The 21,411-nt window shown below is 41.8% G+C and overlaps 1 protein-coding gene and 1 long non-coding RNA gene across 45 annotated transcripts in view; one reads left to right on the top strand and one right to left on the bottom strand.

Moving 5' to 3' along the window:
* The window catches only part of KALRN (kalirin RhoGEF kinase), a 635,442-nt gene that overhangs the window by 384,944 nt on the left and 229,087 nt on the right, over positions 1 to 21,411 (top strand). For all 43 annotated transcript variants that reach the window (XM_070583665.1, XM_070583666.1, XM_070583679.1 and 40 more), the window contains 4 exons: positions 4,527 to 4,709; positions 5,957 to 6,075; positions 8,935 to 9,001; positions 9,580 to 9,689. In XM_070583665.1, the coding sequence (XP_070439766.1) occupies positions 4,527 to 4,709; positions 5,957 to 6,075; positions 8,935 to 9,001; positions 9,580 to 9,689 (479 nt within the window). The remainder of the gene's footprint in view (positions 1 to 4,526; positions 4,710 to 5,956; positions 6,076 to 8,934; positions 9,002 to 9,579; positions 9,690 to 21,411) is intronic.
* LOC139077126 (uncharacterized) lies at positions 9,077 to 14,783 on the bottom strand. Of its 2 annotated transcripts, XR_011529443.1 has the most exons (5): positions 14,660 to 14,756; positions 11,915 to 11,987; positions 9,805 to 9,886; positions 9,586 to 9,671; positions 9,077 to 9,212 (listed from the first exon to the last, which is right to left on the bottom strand). It is a non-coding gene; the product is annotated as an uncharacterized lncRNA (long non-coding RNA). The 2 variants fall into 2 exon arrangements; XR_011529444.1 differs by lacking the exon at positions 11,915 to 11,987 and having other exon boundaries at positions 14,660 to 14,783.

Genomic DNA, 21,411 nt, shown 5'->3' with positions numbered 1-21,411 from the left:
CTTTCTATATAGCAATTCACAAATGTAAGTATAAAAATAAGATAAAGAGAATTTGGGTAAGGATAAGAGGAAAACAAAATCTTCTTCTTGTGATAGGCTGTAGAGAATCCAGTTAGTACAATACAAATGATATTTTCCTATTGTAGGTTTCAAAATTTATAACGGGTCAAGGTGCATGGTGATAGGAAAGCTTAATAATCTTGACTTCTAGAAGAACTCCATTTCTTCTAAAAGCAAAACCTTAAAAAATTCTGTTTTTCATTTTTTAGAATTCAGTGGTTTTTAGTATATTCACAAGATTGTGCAACTATTGCCACTATCTAGTTCCAGACCATTTTTATCACCCCAAAAACAAACTCCGTACTCATTAGCAGCCGCTCCCCATTCCCACTCCCCTCAGCCCCTGGCAACCACTGATCTTTCTGTCTCTGTGGATTTGCCTGCTCTGGACATTTCATATAAATGGAATCATGGAGTCATATAATATGTGGTCTTTTGTGTCTGGCTTCTTCCACTTAGCATAATGTTTTCAAGATTCATCCATGTTGTAACATGTATCAGTACTTCATTTCTTTTCATGACTGAATACTATTCCATTCTATGGATATACCACATTTTATTTATCCATTCATCAGTTGGTGGACATTTGAGTTGTTTCCAATTTTTAGCTACTGTGAATAATGTTCTGTGAACCTTTGTGTACGTTTTTTGGTGTGAATCTGTGTTTTCAATTCTCTTACGTATATCCCTGGGAATGGAATGGCTGGGTCAAATAGTGACTCTTCGTTTAACTTTTTGGGCAACTGCCAAATGGTTTTCCAAAGTGGCTGTACCATTTTACATTCCCACCAACAATGTATAAGAGTTTTGACTTCTCTACATCTCTCCAAGACTTGTTATCGTCTCTTTTTGCTATGGCCATTCTGGAAGGTGTGAAGTGGTATCTCATTGTGGTTTCAGTTTGCATTTCCCAATGACTAATTATATTGAGAATACACTTTTTTAAACTGTTAATTTTATCTCTGAAAGTGAAAGAAGCTATGAGATAAACTGGACTTAATTCTTCTTAACAAAAGAGAATTAAGTGATAATGCAAGGGACTGGAGCCTTAGCTGAACTAAATTATGTCTTGTGCAGAAAGAGAACACTGGGCTTGTCAGATAGGCACTTTAGACCAAGAAAAGTAGAATCTCAACAGTTGAGATAAAAGTTGGGCGTAATTCTGTTTCTGAGACTCTTAAGAGGAATATAGCTCACGTGAGATGGAAATTCTTGAAAAGTTTAGTTTTCCGCCTACAATGACAAACTCTCGCCTGTGACATGAATATGGAGATATATCTCGAGAGGATCATTTACCCACACAGGGACCCTAATAAGTTTGTATCTACGAAGAATGTATCGATAAATACAAAGAATATCAGCAATGAAAGGCAAATTAGAAGGTTATAATGAGATTATAAGAATAATGTCAAGAAGGCTAAATCTTAAAGACTTGTGAAATGTGCTAAAGACACCAAAAGTGCTTTTTAAAAACTATATTTAGAGGAAGGCTCATTGATTAGGGGAAGATGGTATGATATTAACTGATGAAAGGAAAGAAGGAAGAGAAAGAAAGAAAAAAAGAACTGAACCCTTCTTTTTTACCTCTGTCTTTTCCAGCAGATAACATAGAATTCAAAAAGGAAAGGGCAAAACATACATTAGGGGACGCATGAAGCCCAAGATGAGTGAGCTGTCAGTTCCAAATTTCCACGCCCAGATGAATTCTGTTCCCCAAAGGCTCCCTTTTGTCCACAGGATCATGTCCGTACTTCTGAACCTAACATTCAAGACCCTCTACAGTCTGACCCCCACTTTATCAGTCCATATAAGTTACTCTGTTTTGGTAGTAAGATTTGAGTTTCAAACTGGCTCAAGTTATAAAGAGGAGAAGATATTGTATGGCTATAGGTGGAAGTAAAGAAGATAGAGGCTATATGGCTGGACCTCCCAGGAGCCCAGGAAAAGCCAAATGACTCAGCCTTATTGGAAAAACAAGAAATGTGGCATCGTGTCAGCTCTAGAGATGAAAATTGGGATGTCACCTGAGACCAAGGGCAGTTCCAGCAGCCACATTATCTAATCATCTCATCGCGGGGGATCAGGGATACATTACCTCCATTCAGCTTCCCCTCTCTTCTCCCTGCTGTCTGTGTTTCCACGTCTGCTCTGCACCCAACAGCCCAGGTCCTTGTCTCTGCACTTCAAATCCCCAGAAAAACCATCTCCATCAGTTTAGCAGATTGCCACTGTCCCTCTTTCGACACAGCTTTTAGGCCAGGACACCTCAGAAATCACTGGCTGCATATTGATGGGCTGCCCTTGTGGGACAAGTTTTTACCTCTGATCTCATCAGCTGTGGCCAGGCATGTGACAGGTTGCATGGTGCTGCCATAGTCCCTTTGTATAAGAAAGCATTTCAGACTGCTCTCAGCAGGGGCCATGGACATGGTTGGTATCCAGTTTATGAGCCAAACTTATCATCTAATTCTTTTCAATATAAACCCTCAACTCTTTCTTGTCTGGCTTTACTTACCTCCAAACACAAGATTTACTCACTCACTCATTTATTCAACATTTATAGTATGCTTACCATTTTCTAGACATTGGCGATACAAATGAATAGATATAACATGTTTCTTAGGAGTTCATGGTCTAATGAAGGAGACACGTAAATAAATCACTGTGATACATGCTGAAGTAGTGGCATTTCTTCTGTTTTCAGGGGAAAAAAACCCACCTCTAAATAAGATAGAAGTCCTTAGGACACCAGGTATCTTTTCTCAACCCATTCCCAGTTGCCTTTTCGTGGCTAAGGAGATGTTTCTCCTGTCCACACCTCACACCCACCTTCCTTCCTTCACATCAAAGCTGGTCTGGGCCCATGTCTCCCAGCCCTGGATACCAGCCCACTGCCCTACAGTAGGAGAGGCTCAGGAGTGGTGAGTTGCTGGAGGCTGGAGCCTAAGTCTCTCTGGCCGTGTGGTGGGCCACATCCTCTCTGCTTGCCTCTCTAGCTGGAAGCTGTCCCTCTCTGGCATTTCTTACTAGGGTCAGTCTCTTGGGAGGGGCTGTAGATGAGCCTCAAAGGGCAAGGGAGGGTACAGATGGTGGAATAAAGAAAGAAAGGCTCTTCTGTCTTTTCTGCTGTTTCTCCAGTTATTTTCTGTCTCAGTTTCCCTCAGTTATCTAGAATGGTCCAAACCTTGGACCTGCTTTCTTCCAGTCCAAAAGATAATTTTACTTCTTAGAATATTATTTAAATATTCTTCCCTTTCTCTTAAAATCTATCGAGCTTCCCTCATAGATTTTAGTTTCAAAACCCAAACTTAAGATAAAAGATGAGCAAGTGTTTACTTGTTTGAACATTCCTCCCGTTTCCATATCTTACCCAGCGTTAAGTCTCACCCCGCTTTCGTGCCCATGCCAGCCCACCTTCATTTTTTCCTGTTTTAAAATTCCTGCAGTGTTAACTATACATACTTCTCATTTTCACATTCAATTACATAATGCCCCGAGTTATTTAACCACTCTGTGTGAAAATCTTGTTCCTTTTAGAGATTATAGACTGTTTCAAGGAAATGAGTATCTTTTTTGTTCTTTTGTGTACCCCCCAAGCCCGTCCCCACAGCACTCTGCCCAATGGTGTGGACTGAGTAGGTGTTGAACAAACTCTTCCTAGAAATGAAATTAACCCAACACACATCAGAGCTCCACCTTACTCAGCCCTGTTTTGGATGCTAGCTTCGTTAACTCTTTTCTCTCTCTCTCTCTAATGGAAACTAAAGACAAGATCCTGGTGGTGAAAGGGACCGAGTTTACTCTTAAATCTGCTAGTTGGATTTCTGTAGACCCTGGCATGTGCCAAACTGTTTAGAAAGCCTAGTTCAGGCTGGTACAGTGAAGGGAGGGAACTAGGAACTAAGGACCAGAGGCAAATAGGCTCTGTCACTTACAGGCGGTATGAACTTGGACAAGCCCTAAGCCTCAGTTTTTCTCATCTGTGGTCCAAAGAGACCCACACCACCTCCCTCTACCTACCTCCTAGGGATGCTATAAGACTCAAATGAGTCTCAGATGTGACATTAACATACTCTTTAAACTGATGAAGTGCTATATTAATGTAAGAGATTTACATCCATAATCATAATGGCTAACATTTATTGCTTCCTGAGTTCTTACTGCGAGCACTGTGTTCCAGGCACTGTTCTAAGTCTTCCACATTCTCAACTCATGCAGTGCTCACAATGACCCCACAGCAGAGGTACTATCATGATCCCTGTTTTGCAGATGAAGGAACTGAGGCACAGAGGGATTAAGTAATGTATTCAAGACCTCCCAGGTAGGAGGTGACAGAGCTGGGATATAAACCCAGGCAGTCTGGCTATGAGGTATCCATGGCTGCTGTCAAGAAGAAAGGGGAATGGGGGGTGAAGGGCCATGAGAGTAAATGTAATCCAGTAACTTAAGACTCTCTTTTGGGACAGCAAACCAAGGAGAAGGTGAAGCTCCTGATTCAGCTGGCCGATAGCTTTGTGGAAAAAGGCCACATTCACGCCACAGAGATCAGGAAATGGGTGACCACGGTGGACAAGCATTACAGAGACTTCTCCTTGAGGATGGGAAAATATCGGTATTCCCTAGAGAAAGCCCTAGGAGTCAACACAGAGGTAGGTATGGGGGTCGCCAATCTGGGACATCCCCCTTTCTCATCTTCATCAGCACGTCTGCTCTCATCACCATGGAAGGAAGCAGGGTTTCCAGAGCAGCCATTCTGAGCTGTTGACCCCTTGAGCACTTGCCTTGTATGGTTTTCTAGTGGAGGAGATGGACCTTGCTGAGCCACTGGCCTCCAGCACCCATGATTAGTGCTATAAGTATGGCAAAATTGGCTGGCCAGAGGTGGGGCCTATGGCTACAGAACAGAGTTTTTCTATGTGTAGACTTAACTGTTGGCTTGGAGGATTAAACCCTTTCTCTTGGCTTCATCAATACCATCTTCCACCCAATTATGTTAATTAGCAAATGATTAGAGTCCCCAGTAGATATAATAGGGCTCTTTCAAGAGTAAGGGGTGCAATTTGTGCAAAGGCTATTTGACATTTCAGCTGAAAAGAGGAACTATTTGCCATGAAGCAAAGGAAGACTGACTTTTAATCTCTTCTTTGTAATAGGGGTCAGTAACCTATAAATTAAGAGCTAAATACAGGCTGGCAATTTAATCCTAGGATCTCTAATTCTTAAATCTTTAAATAGGTTCGTGCTCTGAAGCAGAGCAGACTGAAGAGTGAAGTGATCAAACCACTAAAATTGAGGGAATTAATGTCTCCCCCAGGCTTTAACCTGTGAGATTTTTTTCTAGAGATTTCCATTTTATATAAATATCAAACAGTGGTTGATATCAACAGAGATGGGCAATTAGAAAATTCAATAATTGTTCTATCACTTAGCTTTCTATTTCCAAGGGAAGTTGCTTGTTTCAGTAAAAATATTTGCTACTGTTATTTTCCCTTGACAAATGAAAGTTTTCTTCCATCTTTATGTGTTTCTGTTTCACATCTATTTTAACGGTTAATAATCAATCTTGGACTAATTTGTGTGGTGTGTTTAGATTTAATCACGACCAACGTCCTTGGAGAAATATGACATTAATTATCAAATGTGTTCGTTGTTTTTCCCTGCTGTGGATATTAGCCCTGAACATTTGACCTGAACATTTTATATCTTTCTTACTTAAAAAAAAAAAATGATCCTATGAAGAAGAGTGCTCGTGGGTGGCAGTTTGTGGGATCTACTACCTTCTCATCCTTCTCCATTATATCTTTCTCTGTTTTTTTCCCTCTACCACCTCCCCCAACTCTGGTGACTTGCTTTCCCAAAGCATCTCTAAGGTGACCTCTGGAATCTCTCTATGTAGGATAACAAGGACCTGGAGCTGGACATCATCCCAGCAAGCCTTTCGGATCGTGAGGTCAAGCTACGGGACGCCAACCATGAAGTCAATGAAGAGAAGCGGAAGTCAGCCCGGAAGAAAGAGTATGTTTTGGGGAACGTCCACCCAACTAGCAGGCTCTTCATGACTGTGCTTGTTTTCGCTGCCACCTGTCCCTTTTGGCAGCTTAATGTGTCCCCATGACAACCTACAGAGGTTGGAATGGACAGACATGATGCCTCCATCCATTTACCTCTTATCAAGAACTGTAGGGCATTGGTTAGTGGAAACAATGAACCATGTCAGCCTTAAACCATTTCTTGATCATTCTGCTTTCTTTATATTAGTTTTACAAAGTTACACATATCCAGAGATCTTGCAAGGGCTTTATGAAGAATATTTTGACAGATTGCTTTTGGATAATGCTGGAAAAAATAGTGTGTCCTAAGATTAAGTAGCCCTATGTAGTTGATTTTGTCAAAACGAAGTAGGACTACAGGTCCCTTGAAGCTGAAGAAACTGAAGCTGGTCTGCAAAGTTGGAGCTTGTGTTTCATCTGGGGAGTGTATTAGTTTGTTTGGGCTGCTGTAATAAAGTAGGACAAATTGAGTGGTTTAAACAACTGAAATGTATTGTCTCACAGTTCTGGAGGTTGGAAGTCTGAAATCACCGCATTGGCAGGGTTGATTCCTTCTGCTGGCTGGGAAGGAAGGATTTGTTCTCGGCCTTTCTCTCTGCCTTGTAGATGCCGTCTTCGTGTTCACATGGTGTTTTCCCTGAATATATCCACATCCTCCCCTTTTTTAAGGGTACCAGTCATTTTGGAATAGGGGCCCACTCTACTCCAGTATGACATCATCTTAACTAATTACATCTGCAATGACTCTATTTCCAAATAAGGTCACATTCTGAGGTCCTCAGGGTTGGGACTTCAACATGAATTTGGTGGGGACACAATTCAGTTCACACCAGGGAGAGAAATGAGAAGACCACACTTGGCCAAATCTTCCTGCTGGGCTTTCTCCAGGACACCAAATAGCCAGAGGAGGGTAAAAGATGGGGGAAAAATAAAGCAAAATGGGGTAGAAGGTATTGGAGCTCAATTAAGAGGAAAGACAGGCAAAACTGCAGGAAGCAGATGGAGAAAAAGGGAGAAGAAAGGAGAAGAATGCCGGAAACCCAAGGCAGTAAAATCAAAGACAACTTTTCAAAGCGTGTCAGATTATGCTCCCTCTGATCTTCCTTCTTTCCTTGTTTACCGACCCCCTGCAGTGTACTAGAAACTTTGCTGACATGATCTTGTTTAATCCTTGCAACAATCCTCTGTGATCAGCTGCTTTATAAGTAGGGAGCCTGAGGCTTGCAGAAGGAAGTCCTACCTCTAGAAAATGACCAAGTTCACAATTCAATTCCTGTCTGTCTGATGTCAAAGCCCTTGCACTTTCCACTCTACCAATAGAGTAAGAATAGTAAAGAGAGTGGCTGATTAACTCCTGCAAAAGGGAATTTTTTTAATCAATACTTTAATTTTAATAGAAAAGCCACTGCTAGAAAAATGTATTGCTCTAAGGTATCACACCAAGAAAAAGATCCAGGAACAGACGCTGCTGATTTTAATATTTCTTGTGAAATTTCCAACATGGGGCACTTTAGGGACAATCTTTCTCAAAATTTTCATGTGATGAAACAGCTAGAAATAGGGGTACTCATGAATTACCATGAAAAACTGCCATTGAAAATCTAAGATAAATGTATAAATATATACTTTGTACTAAGTGAGATATTATTGCATATCACATGCCAGCTAGGAAGCAGCATTTCTAATAAAAATTTGTGAAAGAAAGAAAATGAAGTAAGTACACTCTAATAAAGCCATACATCTAAGTTTAACAAGTGCCCCAGGACGTTGTGTCATTTAGGGTCCCACGGAGGAGGGGAGCCCTCTCCTGGCAGAGGTGTAGAACAGGCTTCTCTTTATGGAGACTGAAGAGCAGTTGCTCCACATTGTTAACTTGTGCTACGCTTGTGATCACATGCTGAGCTTCGTGCGCATCAGTGTGTGTTGTGAATGGGCCCCATTAGAAATAATGTTGAAGCGAACCAGATAATCTAGGCCAGAGGTCAGCAAACTATGGCCCACAGGCCAAATATGACCCATCACCTATTTTATATAGCCTATAAGCTAAAATTTATTTTTTATATTTTTTAATGGTTGAAAAACATCAAAAGAAGAATAGTATTTTGTGATGTGAAAATTAGGTGAAATTCTTTTGTGTCCATAAATAAAGTTTTATTAGAACACATCCACTTTTTTTTTTTTTTACATATTGTCTGTGGCTCCTTTCACACTACAACGGCAAAGTTGAGTGGTTGTGACGGAGACTGAATGGCCCACAAATACTGCTATCTAGCTTTTTACAGAAAAAGTTTGCTAAACCCCCAGTCTCAGTGGTGGTGTATTGGGCATCTGTTCCTGACTTTTAAACCCCATTTAACTTAGGCTACTGCAAACTGTTTTGGGTACAAATCAACAGTTCTACCAAACAGAAATCATCATTCTGGGAGCTGTAAGAGAATGTAGGAAGCAGAGATTCGAGCTATCTAGTTGGTGAGAATGAATGTGAATGGTGCTGCATGCTTGTGCACACATGCAAACACACAAACATGCAACTGAGAACACATGCATATCAGCACAGAAGCACAAAATGGTAGAATTAGGGTAGGAAAGTGAGAGAGGATATGGACTAGCTGGGCACGAACATGCTGAAGGGATGCAGAGCAAGTGATCAGACTGAGGGGGACTCAGAGGCAAGGAGTTTTGAAGAAAGGAAGAGACGTATGTTGGTAAAGTAGAAAAATAGGGTATTCAAGACTGTCATAAATGCTGGAGTGGGGAAGTAAAGTTTGAAGGAAGAGGGGTATTATATCTCTGACCAACTAAAAGCCCATTTGTTTCCTTCTAGATTCATTATGGCTGAACTACTCCAGACAGAGAAAGCTTATGTAAGGGACTTACATGAGTGCTTAGAGGTAAGTCTTGCGGTCATCAGTTCACAGCTGCATGGGAAGTATGACATCCTTGCCAGTGTCAAGTCCTCCAGGGGAGCTCAGTGTCCTTTGTCTTCACCCAGAGCTTAGCGTCTAAAAAGCCAACCAGAGGAACGCCGCCCACAGTCAATAGTAATTGCACGGGAGTTTAAGGTGCTTTTGAAAAGAAAATTCTCTCAGACTGGAGCAAGACCTAGCAAAAAAAAGTATGTAAGACATTCAAATTCAACATAAAAACCCTGACCAGTCAATGAACTCAAGTTGAGTCTGAAATCTGCGTCCTCCCCCAACACACACTCAAACACACACACAGTTGATATAATAAGAAGTGTGGCGTTTGTGCTCTTGCCAAAGTTCATGATGTGAGTTTCCCTAGCAATAGTTCAAGGTAATGGAACATTCAGGTTTTCTTTCCTTCCTTTCTGTTTGTTTGCCATCTCGCTTTTTACACACTACGTGCCTTCCCAGTCTGTCTGACTCCACAAGTTTGAAGGCCTGTTTATTTTGTCTGTATTTCACGTGACAGTACTGCCAGTGATGAAATTGTTGCTCTCTTACAGACCTACCTGTGGGAAATGACCAGTGGCGTGGAGGAGATCCCCCCTGGGATCCTCAATAAAGAGCATGTCATCTTTGGCAACATCCAGGAGATCTACGATTTTCATAACAAGTAGGTTGGTGGAGGGTTTCGGCAGAACACCTTTAGGGCTGTAAATACCCAACAACAGGGCTTCCCAACAAGGGGAGCAAAGCTGACTGGTAAATCTTGCTTGGTAAAGTATTACCTGTTAAATTTTCTATGTCGGTTGCTGTCAGACTTCTTTCTCACTCATCCCTCTTTCTCTGCAATTGTCCAAAAAGAAATTCCTAGTGGAGAGTGAAGTCAAGTATTCAACAGTGTCCCTCCCCTGCAAAACGAGTTCTCCTTGGGGACCTGACTGGCAACATCCTCATGCAAATGATAATTAGGCTTTGAGGACATAAAGTAGCTTTTACTCATTAAAACTATGGGGAATCCTGACATCAGAATTCATCTGAGCCTAACCATTCTACCTTGTGGGCCTTAGCTTTCAAATTCCATTGGAGTTTTCTTTCAGCCTAAGTGTTTCCTCTATCCCCAACTATTCCATCATCCCCACCCTCTACCAAAACAACATAAAAAAAAATTTTGATAGATAATAGAAAATCAAAATACCTAATGAAACCCATTTCTAGACAGCTTATAGGTGAGAACATTGATCGACCCTGTATGTTTTGGTGAAATAAGGAGAACCATAGAACCCTAAAACCTCATAACTGATTCTCTCCAGCTTCCGCCTTGATTTAACTATCTCCTCCACAGCAGACTAAACAACATGTTCCATTGTTAACAGAGGGTTAGCAAGAATGTTGGTTGATTAGTTATTTAACCAACTAATGGAAATGACACAGTTTTCAAAAGACAAATAGAATCTCAGGACACAAGGAATAATGTTGGCATAAAGTCCTCGAGCTCTCTCAGGAGCCTGCTGCAGAGAAGGGCTCAAAGGTAGACGTTCAGCGTTGTAGGATACAATTCAGAGGAAGTCCTGGAGTCAGGCTAGTCAAGGCTTCTCCTGAGTTAAGTAGTCATGCTGGAGATAAAACTGCCAGCTCCAAGAGTTCCTGAGGAGGCCACGGGTACAGGTGTAGCAGCCACCCTGAGGCAAGATGCTACAACAGCACTGTCCAGCAGAGCTTTCTGCAATGATGGAGATGTTCCATGTCTGTGCTGTCCAGTACAGTAGCCACTAGACGTGTGTGACTACTGAACACTTGAAATGTGACTAGAGCTACTGAGAACTGAATTTTTAACCTTATTTAATTTAATAAATTTAGATGGCTACCATATTGGACAGCTCAGCTCCAGAAAATGAGACCTCAGTAGGGCCTTTGCTAAGAATAACTAAGAGGCAAGCAAGAGTTGGGTATAAAAGATCCTGAGTTCTAAAAGGTTTAAATAAGGAGTGGAGAGTCACTCTTCTCTTGTCACCTTCTGATTATTAATCCCCTGTTGTGTCATCAAATCGTATCAGTTTAAAGAGAACATAAAATATGTAGCTCCCCGGACATGTTAACCTTGTCAGATTATGAAAGCAGTAAGCTCAAGGGGAAAAATCCTTCTGACTTTCTGGAGTACTTAATAAAAGTTCCCGGACTTGGGGCCGGCCCCATGGCCGGGTGGTTGGATTCACGCGTTCCGCTTCACCGTCCCAGGGTTTCGTGGGTTCAGGTCCTGGGCGCGGAAATGGCACCGCTCATCAAGCCATGCTGAGGCAGCGTCCCACATAGCACAACCAGAAGCACTCACAACTAGAATATACAACTATGTACTGGGGGCTTTGGGGAGAAGAAGAAGAAGAAAAAGAAAAAAGAGTTCTCAGTCTTTTTTTTTTTTTTTTTTTGAGGAAGATTGGCCCTAAGCTAACATCTGTGCCCATCTTCCTCTATTTTATATGTGGGATGCCTGCCACAGCATGGCTTGATAGGCACTGTGTAGATCCATGCCTGGGATTCAAACCGGCAAACCCCGGGACACAGAAGCAGAGTGGGTAAACTGAACCGCTACACCACCGGGCCAGTCCCCAAGTCTTTTTTTTTTAATCACAAATTTTAACATCCTCCATTTGGTTTATCTGGAAATCTCCAGATGTAGAAATTTTCTCTCCTCATGCCTATTTAGGAAGATCCCAATAAGGCCATTCTTGACTATTGATCCCAAATTGCATCATCTGAGCCCAGCTCAGCATTATCCCATCTCCCCCAGGATATCTGAGAAGACATCAGACTGGTAAGCAGTGAGTCATGTGACTTTACTTTTCTGATTTATGATCCCTGGGATTTAGTCAACAAGTCTCACTTTCCCCATATTCTTACCAAATTGGCTAAGCATAGGAATCTAGAGATGATAGTGTGCACTTCCTTTGAGTCCTGCTTTTGCCAAATCAGTCTGTAAGGGAAAGAATATTTATTTCAAAATGACCAATTCTAACAAAATATCTAGCATACCCGTGCCTCTTATTCTGGTTTCATGATGTCACTCTAGTAAGCCATGGTGAACAATTTGGTAGCTTTTTAAATAGCTGAAAGTCTACCTACCAGTTACAAAATATAGTTCTAAGAAACTCTTTTGAAAAAGTCAAGTCAAACCATATGGAGTGCTGCATTCTGTACAGGAATAAATTCAATTATCAAAAACACAGCTACCCAGCAAATGTTACCTATTTATAACATTATAAAGAAACAAGAAGAAAATAAAAACCAGCCTCTGAGCAGCCAAAAGAGATAGCACAAAGATAAAGTTCCTATCTTTTCATAAAAGCCCCTTTCTTTCCTCCCTGAAAGCCACCTTACCCCTTGGTTAGATTGTTTCCAAGCCCTAGCAATTTAGAAGCAGCAACTAAGAATCAAGAACTTGATCAAGGCATTTGATACCGGCAGCATCAAGTAAGACCTGACAAGAAAGAAGACAGATGAACTTCAGAAAAAAAAAAATAGGCAAAGAACCCCCCAAAATCATAGTGGTCGAGGGCTCCTCAGTATTGGTGCAAACGATCCCGTATCCCAATATAGAGCCCACCACAGCCACTGTGTTACAGTATAGCATAATAATTGATATTAGTAACAACCCTGAATCATTAGTATGTTCTGCATTAAAAAGTAAGGAACGCCGTAATGCATTTAGGAAGGGATCCACCAAAAAAAACAGCTTTTTTAAATTATCCACAACTTAAGGGAACATCAAAGAAAATCAAGCTGTATATTAATTCCCTACAGGATCTAGAGGGCTAAGGCTTTACCCTACTCATAATATAGGCTTTCTACTTATGCTATACAAATTTTGATTAATGAAGAAAGCATAACGTCTCTAAAATCTCTAATACATAAGAGAGACAATGGCAACTAAGCCACCTTTGAAGATCCAGGAACTGAACTCCATGAGAGACCATGTCTTTCACTGCATAACCCCAGTGTCGGGCACACGGTAAACCTTAAGTAAGGATGGATGTTGGGTGGATGAATAGATGGATGGATGGATGGATGTTGGATGGATGGATAGATGGATGGATGACAGACGGACAGGACTAAAAAATAGAATTACAATTTGCAGACTTATGGCTAATGCCATTCAAGTCATAATTTAGTCTTTTGTTTGTGAAAGTCTCAAGGCAGGGAAAACCATTAGGTATGATTTTTTTTCCGCATCATGACTAGAACCTTCTAGACAAGCAAAATAATGGAATATCTGAATGAAGGAATTTCCTGGGAGCTTCTTAATAAGAGGAGCATAGAATGGTCCAAACACCTGTTTGCTCTCAGGAATGCTTTTCTGAAATGATCACTTTTTAACCTGAAAATATCCAAGGTTTTTTTTAAAACCCCAATTGTTTGCATCTTTCCAAAGTTACAATTAAGTGCTATCTAACAGGGAAACATACTTCTCTCATTTCTGGTGCATAGCTCAGGTTATCTGCCTAAAGTCCAGAGAGAGAGGGAGGGAGGGAGGAAGACCAGGAGATGGAGAGATTGAGAGGCAGAGGGATTGAGACTGGCATTGCCTGGATAACCCAATTAGCTGAGTCCCCAGGAAATTAGTACCTAGACCAAGGGTGATATGACGAATATGTTAAATATCTCAGCAAGTTAGTATTGATCCTTTTAAATGGTGTCACTTTGAAAAATGACACCCAAGATTAGTTCTGTGTGTGTGTGTGAGAGAGACAGAGAGAGAGAGAGAAAGAGAGAGTTATCTTTCTCAAGGTCCTTTGCCTATATAGGTATCGAATGGAGAAATTGTCAAACACCAAAATTTCTACAAAGAAGAACAATTCAATGTGTAGAATTTAATACCTACAAGTAGCGGTTTTAACACACTTTGGAGGTTTAAGCAGAATGATACTTAGTCTTTACCCTCCTCTCTCCCCACTTTTGTACTACATCTCTTTTCTACAGAGCTAAATAGGAAGAGCATGAAACTTTATCTACACAAGAACTAGGTCCATTTCTACAGCATTTTGCTAAGCCTTCCAGGAGCACTCAGATAAGATAGTGTGTCCCAGAGATAGATCCCCCAAAGGGTGAGGGTGTTGTTAATGCCGTCCCCCCACTTTGACCAACTACAACTTGTAATTCAGGAAAATCATTTATTTTCAGTTTGCCTTGATTATGAGATTCTTAGCTCTGGTAAGGGCAGCTGTTTGTTTAAAATGCTCGTCAAAGTTAAATCGGAACTTTCCTTTTCCCTTTTTAGTTATTTGGAGATATGGCTGTATGTGAGACTGAGCAGGAACATTTTTATAAAATCTCTGCTGTCAGGGCTGAGGGTCTTCTTCACCGGCCGGTACAACCATCTCCACTTACAGATAAGGACACTGAGACCCTGAGAGAAGCCAATGCCTTGCCCAATATGTGACACCCCCTCCTTTAAAGATAAGGCATAGATTCTGGGGGTTTAGGCCCCCCCACACCCATCAGTGCTCTCTCCCCTTCCGCCACTCCATAGACCACCAACTGGGATTGCCAGATCTGGTTGGTGTGGTTCATATCTATCCAGCTTGCATGTGGATCCCCAAATTGGAGGAACACTTTAACCCATTTCATCCAAGTCCTTATAGTACTTACCTGAAGAAGTCCGTTTTCAGCAAGGATTGGAAAGGCAAGTAGGGGGCCAGCAACCAGTGCTAGCTCTCCCTGCTGCACACACTCTCCCTCCAGCTTGGCCAGAAGTTGTTAGATTTGGCCTTGGGCACCACCCACTGCATTCCCAGGCTGGTGTTCCCCAGCCCAAGGCTGAGGGAGCAGGGCCAGAGCTGTGTGGGCCTGAGCTGGGAGCCCTGGCCAGGCCAGGGTCAGCCTACCAGGGGCCCAGGTAGCCAGGGTCAGCCAGGAACAGAGGGTGGTGTGCAGCTGGGGTGAAGGCAGGGTGGAGGAAGTGATGGGAAATGCCTGCGAACCAGTCCCACATTTCCATCACCTTCCTGGAGTTCCTTCTTGGACCCACCCTTTGCTAGTTTGGAGATGGAGCTGGGTCCCAGTGATGAACCAAACCCAGGCTCTGCCCTCTGAGTTCTGGGAATTAGTTAGGTACCTGTGATAAGGTGGAGGTGGGCACAAATGTGGTTCAAAGGAGCAGAGGACATAGCCTCAGTTGGAGTCATAGGAAGGGCTTCACGAGGAGGGGGCATTTGAGATGGAATTTAAATGACGGGGGTGATTTTCACAGCCTGTGATGGCTCCCTTGATGTTGAAAAAGGTTTGAACAAAGGCCCTCCAAGGGAGGAGAGTGGTGGAGTCTAGCAGGGAGGCTGAAGAGGCAACAGGGAGGCGTTTGTGAGTGCGTCTCAACCCTGGGTCAAAGTGGGGAGAGGGCCAGCTGTCACACTCCCAGTTAGACTGTGTCTTGTCACCTCTGTGTCTATGAGACTGCAGCAGGGGAAGGAAGATGTGGTGGGTGGAGGTAGTGCAGTCAGACATGGTGGTGGGGAACACAGGAAGGGAGCAGGGAGACAGAGTGAGGTGGGAATGTGGGATAAAATACCCAGAGAGAGGAGAAATGAGAGAACATTGAAGGGGTGGATAACAAGGAGAAACAGCAAAGCGGGAGGCAATAGCGGAGCGGGGGAGGCGGATAGAGAGAGAAAGGAAGTTGAGAGGGGGATAGTTGATGGGGAGAGAGATGAGTAAAGACCCAGACCTCCCTGGGGCTACTGTGGGCAGGCAGCAGAATCAGCAAGGTATTTTCTAACATTTTTGATCATGAACCAAAGAAAACGATTATACATTGTGTCCTGATGTGCACAGGCTTATATATTATATATAACAGCGAAATGAAGTTTTTCAAAATAACATCCTCACCATGTGTGACTCACTCTGATATTTTGGGTTAGAGTCCCTTTCTCCTCCTTTTTTATTGTTGATTCCATGCGCTAAATTAATGTTAAAACCCCTTGGAACCCAGAGGGTCGATCTGCAGCTACGAGGCGAGGAGCTGGCTCCACCAGGTGGTGACAAAAATGATATGCAGCCCCCCGCCCCAGCACAGGGCCACGCGGCCAGGCTGCTGATGCTGTCTCCTCCTGTGCCTCTCCTGCACCTACCCAACCCCCAGACCCCTTGCTGAAAATACGCAAATTATATGCTTTCTATGCTTCTTCCCCCCTCCAAATACCTTTGGTATTAGTTTCATCCCATTTACAGAAAATCATAGAATTATAAAATATAAAAACCTTTCTAGATAATCTAGTTCTATTCTACTCCCATGTTTTATAGAAATCAGAGCTTACAAAGGTTTGTGACCCGCCCAAACCAATTAGTAGCACAGCCAAAGAATCCAGGTCTTCATAACTGCCTATTCCACCACACTGTCCTTTTCTTAATATTCAAATGTCAAGGGAAGAGTACAGGGAAGACCTGTTGTGATTTTTCTTGGACCCTAAACCTACCCTCTAAGGGACAGCTGCAGGCCTTACACAACCTGTCAGAAGGGCCCTATAAAGATTTAACTGTGGTTTTATTGTTGTTTGTTTTTTCAGTAAGCTGTTGACATTGGTGCTAGTTATAGATATTGGTGAATACCCATAGCAAGGCAAAGTCTAAACATTTATTTCAATGTGTCAAAGTAATGTTAATCTAACTTGTACACACCAACTGCTTAGCATCCATGCCCAGTTGCTAAGCAGCACATTATTGGATATGAATAACATTAAATGCAAGACTCATTTTTTTATATTTTATTTTAACATTAAACTTACTATATATCTATGCAAATACTTTTTGATTCATCTGACCACACAAGGTAAACAAAATTAGGAAATGTTAACAAAACCTATTCAACAGGGAGCAGTGCGGCAAGATAAAGTGCTGCATGAGGATGAGGAATGTGCTGAGGGTGAGGAATGAGCTGAGCAGGGGTCCAGCTCTGCACACTTTTCCCTTCATCTCTGACCAAGGCTGAAGCTCCTGGTGCAGGAGGAAGGGGCAGAGCCGGGTGACTCTCATGGCTCAGCCTGGGGGCCCAGACTGCTGAAATGCTTCCACCAGTAATCCCGCACCTTCCTTGGAGTGCGTGTGACTGTCTGTTAGTTTCCTAGCTCCCAGTATGCTCACCAGCTGTCCTAGGCCCTGCAGTCTAGAGCCTCTTACATTCTAAGCTCCAAACCTGTCTAGTCACTAATGGATTCTTTAGAAACAATCTCCAGCTCTACTTGTGTGACAGCAGTAAGCCAGCCCTGCTTAAATAAGAAGGCAGTGTCCTGGGATCAGGCCCAGTGGCGTAGTGGTTAAGTTCGTGCGCTCCGCTTCAGCAGCCCAGGGCTTCACAGGTTTGGATTGTGGGCATGGACCTAGCACTGCTCATCAAGCCACGCTGTGGCGGCATCCCACATGAAATAGAGGAGGATTGGCACAGATGTTAGCTCAGCCACAATTTTCCTCAAGCGAAAAGAGGAAGATTGACAACAAATGTTAGCTCAGGGCCAATCTTTCTCCCAAAAAAAAAAAAAAAAGAAAAAAGAAGGCAGTGTCCTGGACTTCCTGCCAATAAGTGAGCCTGATGCCTTTCTCCCCACCCTACCTCCAGCTTAATTCATTTGCATATCCTCCTCATTGTTGCTCTTTCCCTCTTGCCACAGCCCTGCCTTCATTCCCCGTCTCACCACCTCTGGTATTCCAACAGGTGGACATGCATGAGAGCACACACACACGGTCATCAAATATATTCCCCTTTAGATGCAGACTGCACCCTTGATGTCACGGTCTGTCTGCTGGACCACGTGGTGAGCCCATTGGTTCAGGATACACTTCTCCAGAAGCAGGGAGACGATAGCCCAAATTTACCTTTGGAGAGAATAACAAAATCAAAATGACTCAGGACCTCTTTGAAACCGTGCTGTTTCCTCTGTTCTTGATGACAAACCCCAAAAAGTTTTTCTAACAATAAATGCTAGAGGTTTCCTTTCCCGGGATTCAGTACAAAGCCAGAGGGAAGCATCTTGCTCATAAAGAACCTCAGAACATATTGCATCATAATAATTTAATAGAGTAATGACATTGCTTTGATCCTGACATTTCTTTAAAAGTTTTATTCATGCCTGGAAAAACGCTAGACGTTCACACAAACACTTAAACTACTTGCTTTGCTCATTCTCCCACAATTTATTACATGTAATTATTGCAATCGTGAGGACCGAGATGTTGCAATGGAAGAGCTGAAGTGGAATATTCCATCATTTGTGAAGAGTGTTGTGACCTCTCGTGCTTTAATTTAAACTCATCATGTCTATTTGAAGTAGGGGGAGTGATATTGATCAGAAAATCTGTCATCTTCATAAGCTGCAAATTAAAAAGCAAAATAGAGTTTAATATTGCCACTTGCCTTCAACAATTACATTGAGATGGTAGTGAATATCTTACTCAGAGTTATGAATTGATATGCCCAGCACAAGCTAAGTAGTTTTTTTTTTTTAATTCTTAGCTTTTTTTATTCAAGAATTAAATCATATAGAGTTGATGTAGGATCTGCTGACTGGGAACACACTGGAATCTAGTTTGGCTTCAAATGTTGATCTACAGCCTGGACACATTAGAATTACCCAGGGAACTTTTCTAAACAATGCAGATGCTCTGATCCTGACCCCAGAGGTCCATGCACAGCCAAGTGTGTGGGTCATTAACTAGGCTTTTCCAAGAACAGCAAGGTCAGATACTCCCCCCACAGCTATTCTACTCGCGAGGAAGTTTGGGAAGCAATGCACACTATAGCTACTTCAGAGATTTATAATGTACCTCATCATATTATGGGATTTTGGAAGTCCTGCAGGAAAGAAACCAGCTTAGCCCAGGATTTCCCAAACTTAAATGATATGTGACCTTGAAATCCAATTTTTGCATAACACCCAGGCAAGATTTTCCCAGGATATGGTTTAAGAGAGGTAATCTACTATAGATTTTCCAACAGATGTGTGGGGAGAGCTCCCTAGGTGTACGTGTCCAGGAGTGGGGAAGAGGGTGAGAGATGTATGACAAAGAGAGTGTGGGCTTGAAGACTGGGACCCACTGATCCTGAAGGACTAATGTTTCCCTAGTACCTACTGTATGCCAGGCCCGGGGGTTGGGTTCTTTACCACGCGGATTTATTAAATCCATACAACATGCCCACGAGGCTGTTATTTAAAGATGAAAAAAAATGAAGCTTTGGAAGACCTCACACCTGTGACTAAGTGTGAAGTCTAGGTCTTTAACTTGGGCTTGGTTGTGGGAGGGAAGGAAAGTGAGACCTGGGGTCAGAAGAAGGGTGGGCGAGTGGCAGTTGCTGTTAAAACCTTCATTTTCTAGAAAGGCATTAATTGTACAAATAATATTCTTTGCATTTAATTCATTTTATAATGCTTTATCTCTTGAGAATTTTCAAACTGAGCACCCTCCCATGGGTTTTTGACATAGGCTGTTTTACCATTTATTTGATCACCCTTAAAGGAGAAGGGCCTGGGTGCCATGGGAGTCAGAGTTTAGGGGGCTGGAGTGGGAAGAATAATCCTTAGATGGATAGAGGTCCTGAGAGTGGGGAAGTGGAGGTTTCCTGCGAGCCGAGAGCATTTATCCTAGGTGCCGGGCCTCCAGAGTCCCCCTTTCTCCTTTCTCTCTCATTCCAAGTTCTCTCTCCCTCCTGGGTCCTCCTTTCTTTAAAGCGGTTCATTTTCTTGCACAGTCCTTGTCCTGCAACAGCTCATCAGTTTCTTCCCCAACTTGCCATTCCAGCCCCACCCCCAGGCGCTGTTCAGCCCCTCACAGCTCAGGGCTGGATGTCCATTGTCTTCACTGAGGTTTATATTGAAGGCCACTGTGAGAAATGACTAGGTAAAGAATATCTCAATGCCTGAAGAACTTCTTCTGAAGATGTTGGACATCATTATTGTTCCTCCTGGAAAAGAGCCACATAGTAAATGTCTTTTAAAATTCTGTTCCAGAAACGAAAATATATAATATCTTAAAAATAAATTCACTTTATATTACATATTATATAAGTAGAGAGAGTGATGAGCCAAATTACTTCTCTTTGCAACAAAAAAAGATGTTACCTTTTTGGCCTTGAAAAAAGTTTGCTTCTCAATTATGGCATTACATAATATTTTTTCCTATTTCTATTTTAGATGTATTAAATACACGTATGTTACCTGCAATTCTTCTGAAAGTAGCAGTAAATATGATACCTTATGGATTCTGTATACTTGCATTTCTAAAGCCCAAACTGCATTATAATTTCTCCCGTTCCCTGATTCAGATCAGGATACTCTAAAATTCACACGTGAGGGAAAAGATGATTATCATCAAATGGGGACTGCTAGGAGTCCCCAAAGTGTTTTTAAGTGACTTTTTCTTATTACTAAAGTAATACTCATTTATTGTACAAAAGGTTTAAAATGCAGATGGACAGAAAGAAAAAAAATCATCTGTAATCCTCCCATTGTTATTAGCATTTGGCTTTCCAAGTATGACTTGCCAAATATTTTTTAATTGTACATATATATATATATTTAAAGCAAAAACATCTTTTTATATCATAGGGGAAACACAAGTAACACATACATAGAATGCATAACCAATTGTAATTATAAGATACTGCTGGAATGCTTGGACAGTAGTAGCCAGGGAGAGTAATTCAAATCAATAAAATTTATTTTTTCCAGTGTTAGAGGTAAGTAGTAGGATAATTCAAAATTGCTTTATACTTTTGATTTAATTTTTGAATTAATTGTTTAAATCAAAATTAAATAAGAAGGTATAGATTGAGAAGTCCCACCACCACTATCTTCATCCACCCTGTTCCTTCACCTGGTTTCCTATGGTCATCACTTTTTTTAAACCATTTTATTGAAGTATGATTGACATGTAAAAAGTTGTACATATTTAATGTGTCCAGCTTGATGAGGTTGGGGATAAGTGTACACCCGTGAAACCATCACCACCATCAAGGCCATAGACATATTCATCACCTCCCAAAGTTTCTTCCTACTCCTATTGTTATTATTATCACCATTATTATTATTCATGTGGTAAAAATATAACATAAGAGCTACCCTCTTAGCAAATTTTAAGTATACAAGACAGTATTGTTAACTATAGGAACTAGACATATGGGTAGATCTCCAGAACTTATCTTGCATAACTGAAATCAGACCCTGTGACCTTTAGTTTCTTGGGTTGGATAAGGAAATATATTCCCTACTTAGACAAAAGGCAGCATATTATATACATTCTTCCACACCTTGCGTTTTTCACTTGACAGCCTGCCCTAGAGATCTTCCTCATGAAAACACAGAAAACTTCGTCATTTTTATCACTATGTAATCTTAAGTTCCGTAGATGTGCCATAGCTT

Source organism: Equus przewalskii, chromosome 18 (assembly GCF_037783145.1).
Source record: "Equus przewalskii isolate Varuska chromosome 18, EquPr2, whole genome shotgun sequence".
NCBI lineage: Eukaryota > Metazoa > Chordata > Mammalia > Perissodactyla > Equidae > Equus > Equus przewalskii.
The sequence above is the reverse complement of the archived record's forward strand: the minus strand, read 5'-3'. Positions and strand labels throughout refer to the sequence as shown.